Source organism: Coenobita brevimanus, chromosome 30, assembly GCF_032717465.1.
Source record: "Coenobita brevimanus isolate Jiangsu-jjx chromosome 30, ASM3271746v2, whole genome shotgun sequence".
NCBI lineage: Eukaryota > Metazoa > Arthropoda > Malacostraca > Decapoda > Coenobitidae > Coenobita > Coenobita brevimanus.
The window spans coordinates 39,619,209-39,628,680 of NC_136983.1; the positions used below are offsets into that span (position 1 = coordinate 39,619,209).

Consider the following 9,472-nt stretch of genomic DNA (forward strand, 5'->3'; position numbering starts at 1 on the left):
ACTGATACCAACTTTATTTAGCAATGGGGAAACATTACTAGCAACTGGGGTATTGGGTAACATAATTCTCTTTTCACATTTCTCTCTTTCCTCTTTTCTTGTACGGATATTATCAGCTTTCTTCTTAGCTTTCGTAATAAAATCTATCTATCTATTGCCAGACGCCTTAATCCCGTACGGGCTGGCCACAAACAAATCCCCTCCACGTCGCCCTGTCCCCCGCCATTTCACTGCCCTGCTCCCAATTCACACACCCCTCTCTCATATACCTTTCCACTCCATCCCTCCATCTCATCCTCAGCCACCCCCTCCCTCACTCACATACACTCTCCTCGTCAGTCTCTCACGCTCCACCCTCTCTACATGGCCAAACCACCTCAGTGTGTTCCTCCTAACGCTTCCTATCACATTCACATCCACACCACAATGCTTCTTTATATCCTCATTTGTCAGCCTGTCTCTCCATGTGACTCCACAGGCTCCTCTTAAATAACTCATTTCCACTGCCCTCACCCTTGACTTGTGTCCTTCCAACAACGTCCATGCTTCACTTCCAATCCTGTCATGTAGTAACTTTTTCACTTCCATGCTCACTTCCCTGCTTATTATCACTACTTTCGAGGAACCAGCAACCTTTCTTCCCTGTTGTACCCTTTCAAGCACTTCACCTCCAAACCTCCATCCTTACTCATCACACTCCCCAAGTACTTAAACGTACTCACATTTTCCAATTCCTCACCATCCAACCTCGCTGTACATTCACTGACTTCACCTCTCTGAAAGACCATCACTTTACTATTCCCTACTTTCACCTTTAGATTCCGTTTCTTACACACTCCCAAACTCATCCACCAAGCCTTGCAGCTCTCCTTCGTCTTCACTCAACAACACAGTATCATCTGCAAACAACAGTACAGGGAGTTTCCAAACACTACCCTCTCTCACCAGGGCCACTCCAACATCCACTACCCTACCTCATACCTGTTTTATTACCCCATCCATGTACAGATTGAACAACCATGGAGACATGACACATCCCTCTTTCAACCCAACCTTCAAAGAGAAAAATTCACTCAGTTCACCATCCACACGCACTGCAGCCTTAGCACCATCATACATACTCTTCACAGCATTCAACAACTTCCCATCTACTCCATATATTCTTAATACTTTCCACAATCCTTATCTATCCACCTTGTCATATGCTTTCTCCAAATCCATGAAAGCTGCATACAACTTCTTTCCCTTCTCTAGAAACTTTTCCACTAAAGATCTAAGAATGAATATCTGATCTACACAACCTCTTCCCTCCCTAAAGCTTCCCTGTTCTTTCTCTAACTCTGTCAGTAAGTATCCTATCATACACTTTTCCTATTATACTAAGAAGACAGATGCCCCTATGATTACCACACACTTCTTTTCCCCTTTTCCTTTGTACAAGGGAATAATTATACCTGACTTCCAGTTCTCCAGGACTCTACCTTCCTCCCAGACCAATCTGCACATTTTCCACATCCATTTTACTACTATCTCTCCCCCATACTTCAGCATTTCACCACACACTCCATCAATTCCTGGGGCTTTCCCCAATTTAACTTTCTTCATTGCTTCCACAACTTCTATCCTACTGATTTCTTCCTTTCTTCTCACCTCCCTTCTCCTCCCAGCCATTCCCCAGCCACTTATACTCGCATTACTTCCATCCTCTATGTTCAACAATTCCTTAAAGTGTTCTCTCCATCTGCTCACTTTTTCTCCCTTCTCCACTAGTAATCTACCATTTTAATCTTTCACTCCCCTGCTAACTTCACTTCCACCCTGTCTTACTCTTTTCACCTATGTCCAAAACATTTTCTTACAGTCCCTCCACTTAACACTCAAGTTCCTTCCAAATTACTCATCTGCTCTCTTCTTACTAATCTTTTCACCTCTCTCTTTCTTTCTACATATAACTCTCTTCCGCCTCTCAACTTCTTCCACGCCTCTATTTCTCATCCATTCATTGTATGCTTTCTTCTTTTGTGCCACAGCCTGTCTTACCTCTTCATTCCACCACGCTGTTCCTTGCACACCCCTCCGTCTTCTCTTCATCCCACACACGACATCACATGCTGCACATATTTCTTCTGTAAATATCCTGCACACACCTTCCACGTCCCCCATCTCCTCCAACTCATATTTCTCCAATCGTTCCTCCACTTCTCTCTTATACGCTGCCTTTTTCTCATCCTCTTGTAACCTTTCCACTCTCCTTACAAATACTCCTTCTTCCCGTCCCTCCCTTCTTCTATTTTTCCATCCTAATTGGACCTTGATTCTGGCCACCACCAAGTAGTGGTCAGAAAGTCCACTCCCCCAACCTCTATAAGCTCTTCCATCCATTACACATTTGCCTTCAGGTGTTCCGCTCAGATGTGGGTAGGAAGGGAAGAGCTGCCCCTGAAAGTGGACACTGGCAGCACGTCCAACAAAGAAATTGCAGATCCAGGAGAGGAGTCTACCAGAGACGCCTCTCTCTGCGAGTGCTCCCAGTACTGCATCAGGATCAGCTAGCTCAAATGCCTTCTCTTGATCAAGGAAGACAGCCATACTTCGACCATTTCTCAACTTTCCCAGAAAAGAGGCAAGGCACTGCGGGACGCTTCTGCCAGGGAGCTAGGCATAGAGCTGTGGGTGCAACGGGCCCAATTTCCAGGCAAGGTGAGGAAGGACGAGGCATTCAGCCATCTTTGCGATACAGCTGAGTAGAGAGAAGAACCGCATCAGAGCTAGATCACGTGGCTTGGGGGTGGGATAAATGATGGTGGTCTTAGAGAGAGAGAGAGAGAGAGAGAGAGAGAGAGAGAGAGAGAGAGAGAGAGAGAGAGAGAGAGTAAAAAATACTGACACTGTTAACCTAGCTAGGAAAACTTCATAATTTATTATCTTCCCTTTCAGTTGTCACTCACCAATTGGAAGGGTACATCTGTGGGGACCTTACTGATCATGTTAATCTTCAGATCCCCAAGCCAAGTTTATTCAACTTGGGGCATACTTCTGAAGTGGATTGGCTACATTATGCCTTCACTAACCATTTTACCTTCAGGCGTTCTCTTAAATAAAATTATCTGGTATTAGTTGTTGCCTTTGAGTAACCTCGGTCCGTCTGGCCAAGCTAATTGATCAACAGTAGGGAAGCAACCGCCAATGCAGAAATGTCCAGTGCAGTGAATCAATGTTTCCTAGCGGCTGGCAGCACCTCACCAGAGCTGGGTGCGGGGAATAATGTGGATATCTGGTTCCTGAATGGGCGCCGCACTTGTGTCTCTCTACCCAGTTAACTGGGACATCATAGCAAACCAGTTCACCCCGCACTTTGGCTATATGGTTACCACCCAACATTGTAAATGGTTTCCTAGGATACACGAAGCCATCAGCCTTGTCCTTAAGTGTAGAGCCACCTGAAGTGGAAAGAAGAGTAATAAATTGTGACAGGAAAGAGAGAAACAGGCAAGAGAGAGGGGCAGACACATGAACAGAATGAGAAAGGGGGAGGAAGAAAGAGGCAGCACAATATCAAGTAAGTGGCTGATGTTTGCCACCACCAACTACCATCGTGGGACGAAGTGCAAAATCCGTCACCATAGTGAAATGGTTATGTAAATGGTAGTGCTAGGATACAAGAAATGTAAGATGTATGATGACACAGGAGGATACTTAATCAATTGTCCAGAGCTGCTGTGTCAGCACTGTTAAATTATCGCTGCTATGTTAGGTATGAGACAAGAATATTGATAAATATTTTTTGTGAAATTATGGTGTCAACATTGAGTTACTGTAGGTATCAGCCAAAGATTTAGTACATTTTTATAGCTCCCTACGTAAATATTGCAATAAACTATTCTTCATGAATTCATTATACTGCTACATGCTATTTGAATCATGCACTCTCCTTGTTAATTTTTCTAGCCTACTTTAGATATTTATCCCAGTACAGTCAAAGGCATCAAACACATTATACTCCTCTTACTCTAACCTGACGTAAAACTGCAGTCTCAGCATCATCAATACGGAGTTCAACAGATTAACGCTAGAATATGATGGCAATTATGAAGGAGTGTTATTAAGTGGATCTCGAGCGTTAGTAAAGATTGTGTTTTTCCGCTACTGACCTACGTGAAATAAACAAGAAAAGGAACAGAAGGACGAAAACCAAAAATGACTCTAGTAAGAATGTGTGACGCCAGCAAAAGTTACCCAGTCAACAGCCTTAATTACCAAAATGAAACACTGACATTGGACTGGCAGCCTATGTACCGTATTAAAGTTTGCTTTATCACTGCTTCAGAGTTCAGCGCTGTTGTAATCTGAATTCGTGAGTCAAAACGTCAGTACATAGGTCCCATTTCGTTGTTTTGCTTTCCAACCTCTCTATAAGAAGTACATCTTCAGTGTCCGTTGCCATTATTGTTAAACAAAGTATAGTATAAATACACTGCTTTTGTATTCGCAAATCAAATCTGTATTGTAGTGTACTAAATGACTGCTGTTAAATAAATGGAAAAAAAAAAATCCTTTATTTGTGTGTGATGCATTTCAATATCTTCCACAGCTAACATTGGTATTGTTACGTCCCCAGTCCCCACACTGCCATAGGCTCCAACAGCAGTAGTACAGTACAGGAAGGACGTTGCCCAAAGAGTTGTTCTTCCTCTGGTCAGCCTTAGGTGTACAGTACACAAGATCAGCTGAGGCGAAAATAAACACTGGTTCCGTAAAGTTCACTGTCTTTATTTTCCAAGTAAATCCACTTAATAATTTCCAAATTCTCTTCACTGTTCTCACAAGCACTGGAGCTATACACACTTTACTGATTGCAATTACACTTAATGCTTAACAACACTTCACTGTTAGTACACTTAATGCTTGCCAATACTTATTACACAAGTACCGAAAATAATCTTCAATGACAGTAATTACACTTAATGCTTCACACTTCACTGTTTTCTCAAGTTCCAGCGATATACAAACTTCAATAACTCGTCACTGTTTGCCACTGTTTTTACAAGTACCGAAAGTAGACAATCTTCACTGACACTGCACTAGATGAAGAACCGACTGCACTTTACTCAAACTGAACTGGAACCCAACTAAACTCGTAATAATCTCTACTCCACCTTATTTAAGCTTCCATTACTCTCGAAACTTCTACTTCTCCAGCATTCTAGGACATACTGTCTTGCATCAGCCCCTACCAACAACAGTTACCTACTACGAGACATCAGAACATGCTAGAGTTTTCCTACATTACATAACACTCCAAATCATTTACCACACGAACTTAAATTACATAATTTAACAAGCAGTCACTTAAATAAAACATTATAAAGAAAAAGAGCATAAAAATAAATGTCTAACTTACGAAATAACTACTCACAAACAACAGGCAAACTGGCAACTCTGATGACTCGTACCAGAACCGGAACTAGCTACCGTACACGAAACGACGAGAAGCTTCTCGAGCACCCAGCTGGCAAATCACCTTCATAACAGTATGCAAGAAGGGTGAAAGGTGTGTGGGTGTGTGGGGGTGTATGTAAACGTTTTCCCACAAGAGGTGTCCTTTGTGAGAGCGGTAAATCGGTGCCTCTGACATTGATACTGTCGTTGTTAGAGGCATAGTAGCCTAGATAACAACAAAATGAAGAGTTGATGGTACTTATTCAAGGAACTAACTCTGCTTTTTTTGGTCGATGCTCCCTCATATACTGTAGACCAGGGGTGTGCAACCTTTTTTCCCAAAGGGCCACTAGTCGCGACTCTGTTGGTATGAAGGGCCACATAACCTTAGTATTTCACGTTATTTACTACGATCGAAGACTTATTATGTGGGATTATACTGATAAAGATAGATAATTAGTTGTTACTGATTTTATTTAAATTGGGATCATAAAAATAAGAATTGTCCGAAACAAAAGTATTTTCCTTACTATCAAGGAGCAAATGAAAGGCTACCTTATTATTATAGCGTACAAATATAAATAATTACTTGTTATTGGTTAACTGGGATCATTAAAATAAGAATTATCAAACGCAGACACATTTTCCTTACCATCAATGAGCAAATGAAAGGCTACCCTAGTGAGACGGTTGATGTTGCATTTGGGACACCAACTCATCAATATCAGGCTGTATGGATGATGTGGCTACACGCAGGGTATTTTCCAATGTTCATCAGTAATTGAAGACCTATACTTGTTTTTAACCAGATTCATTTTTTAAAAGAGCTGCTCACATACATATGTGCTACCAAACACTGCCATCATTTTCCTTGCATGAGCAGACAGTTTTGGACACACTGTCACTGATACATGCTTCTTATAAAACTGGTATACTGAACTATCATCAAACTTCTTTCTTAGTTCATCATTGCATTGTAGTTCAATTATTTCCATTTGCATGTCCTCGGGAATTGCTTCCACATCCACAGAAAAAGGAGAAGCAAAGACTTCAATGGCTTGTGAATGTTTCTTGAGGTCATTAAATCTTTCTGAAAATTCCTCTTGTAAGACTGCCAACTTATCACCATACTTCTGATACTGAAGGTTGCTAGTGTCATGGTTTTTCAGTGTAGGAAAGTGGGCTGAGTTATGGTTTCTGATTTGTAACTCCCACAGACGCAATTTTATCTGGAAGCCTTTGATCAGTGAGAACAACTCATTTATTAGTTGATCTTTTCCTTGAAGTCTAACATTCAGTGCACAAAGATGATCAGTTATATCTACTAAAAATGCTAAATCACATCTCCATTCCTTATCTCTCAATTCAGGGATAGCTTTACCTTTCATATCTAAGAACAGTATAATTTCTTCCAAAAGTTCATATGCTCTCTTCAACATTCCTGCTTTGCTTAGCCACCTGACCTCACAAAAATACTTCACATCACTGTACTCTGCTTCAATGTCTGCCATTAACTGCTGAAACTCGCGGTGATTTAGACCTCTTGACCTAATGAAATTGACAGCTTTCACAAGAATATTAGTCACATGCTGAGAGTGTATTGTCTTTGCACATAAAGCTTCCTGGTATATGATACAATGCAGGACAATAAGTGAACCTGAGCCAATATTTTGAGACTCCATTCTGGTCTTCAGTAATCCAACAACCCCGTTTCTTTGACCAGACATCGCAGGAGCACCATCTGTTGTAATGCAAACTAAATTAGTGTAGTCCAGTCCAAACCTTGCCAATACTTTTTCCAATTCATCAAAAATATTTTGTCCTGTTGTGGTCCCCTTCATGCTTTGTAGTGAAGCCATATCCTCTGTAATATTATAGTCATTGTCAACACCCCTAATATACACAGCAAGTTGTGCAGTGTCTGTGGTGTCACAACTCTCATCAAGAGCAACAGAGTACGCAGAAAAAGCACTAACTCGCTTGACCATTGTACTTTCAATACTCCCTGAAAGACTCTATTCTTCTAGCAACAGTATATCTTGAAAGGCTTATGTTTTCAACTTGTTTCTTTTTGTCAGGAAACATATTGTCCGAGGCTACACACAAACATTCTTTAACTACCTCACCATCAGAATAGGGCTTGAGTCTTTTTGCAAGGATTTGACTAATCAAGAAGCTTGTTTTGAGAGATGCATCATATTCCTTAACTTTCTTTGTAAACAATGACTGTTGTCCTTTCAGAGATTTCTGCAAGAATGATATTTTTTCCTTGCGTGCTTCACCTGTCATATTTTCATATTCTTTGTGCTTTGTGATGTAGTGTCTATTGATGTTATATTCTTTTAAAACAGAAACGGTTTCATGGCACACAAGGCACAATGCTTTCCCCCCTGATTGTATGCATAAATATTGTTCAGTCCATTTCTCTTGAAAACTCCGGTTTTCCTCTGAAATTTTGCGTTTTTTACTTGAAGCCATTATTAGTGCAATAAGATCTTTCCTGCTGAGAAAAATATATAATTAGTAAAACATGGCTTTAAGAAAAATGTAATAGATTCCAATAAAAGTAATAATTTTGTATAAATTTTCTTAGCAAAATCAAGTGAATGATTAAGATAAAATACATAAATCGATTATAGAGGCAATTAAGTGCATTATCTTTCGGGATGAGTTACCCATTCTCTCCCGACTCTCTCCCAAGCTAAATATAATCAACTGTTGTTAGCCATATTAGGAAGGAAATCATTATATCTGCACCAAATCTTTCAGTAGACACATATAGTAATCCCCTCATCTCTATAAAACACTCCCTCACTTACTTAAAATTGTCGAATGGTAGCCTAAATATATGAAAAGTAAGCCATCGGTAAAGAACAGGTTAAAAATGGGCTATGCAAGAATAACTGTTCAGTTGTAGCTATTGATCAATTCATGGTTTATAAATCTTAGCAGCTCTACGGTTAAACGACATTCTCAGCACTGATATATAATTTTCAAAAATTATGAAAAGTAAGCCATCGGTAAAGTACAGGTTAAATATTGGCTATGTAACAATAACTGTTCAGTTGTAAGCTATTGATCAATTCATGGTTTATAAATCTTAGCAGTTCTACGGTTCTACCACATTCTCAGCAGTGATATATAATTCTCAAAATGTTTTGCTTGCAAGTTTTCTAAAGCCAATCACAAAACTGCAATATAAACGAAGTTTAGACATTTAGAGTACCGGTAATCACAAATCAACCACAACAAATGAAGTCGCAACGGAGACTGGTGAGGCAGTGCCACTGTCAGGCGGGAACACATGTACCATACTACAGTACGTGAATCATACGTGTCTGACTCATAGACAGCCGAGGATCACTCAATCTATATATGTACTAATAATTAAAAATTTCAAGTAATATGTTATTTTCTGTTCTAATATAACTAAAATCTGTACACTAGTGAATGAAATAGGAAAAAGATGGTAAAATTGGTACACAAGAATATGAATTTAATATTTTAATCAAACCTTCGGTGGGCTCTAGTTGGTAACTCTCTCTCTCTCTCTCTCTCTCTCTCTCTCTCTCTCTCTCTCTCTCTGAGGGCCGCACTATAGCTTATTTAGTTTTAGGAGAAAGGGCCGCATTGAAAGCCTTTGAGGGCCGCATGCGGCCCTTAGGCCGCAGGTTGCACAGGGCTGCTGTAGACCGTTAAGTAAAATGCTTCTGCATTAGGCGTCGTTCACAGTTGTATTGTTATTTATTTGGACATTTGCATATAAAGTGGAATAATTATCGGTTAAATGTAATGTATGGAAATTAATGTTTTATGGACTGAAACTGACGCATTAGTAACAGCTAGTATGAAATGTTCCAATAAAGAGAGTATGGAGTTTAATTCTCTTATGAATTTAGAAACTGAAAATTTTTTCTCTGCAAACCTAAATGACCCTTCAAGCTACCCTTATAGTTTTCATTACACGAAGTAGTAAATCGTACTTTCAATTATTAATGTAAATATGACTAATATAGTAATTGCTATCTCTGAA

General features: G+C 40.0%; 1 protein-coding gene across 1 annotated transcript; it reads right to left on the reverse strand.

Annotated features, from left to right (window-relative positions):
* Positions 1 to 6,257: 6,257 nt before the first annotated feature.
* Positions 6,258 to 7,427, reverse strand: LOC145395302 (general transcription factor II-I repeat domain-containing protein 2A-like). The gene has a single exon (XM_080268981.1). The coding sequence runs from the start codon at positions 7,425 to 7,427 to the stop codon at positions 6,258 to 6,260; it is 1,170 nt and encodes a 389-aa protein (XP_080125107.1).
* Between the last annotated feature and the right edge of the window lie 2,045 nt (positions 7,428 to 9,472).

What these genes read in the sequence shown, in the direction of transcription:
- LOC145395302 (XM_080268981.1), bottom strand. Translation starts at nt 7,427, where the DNA reads ATGGTCAAGCGAGTTAGTGCTTTTTCTGCGTACTCTGTTGCTCTTGAT.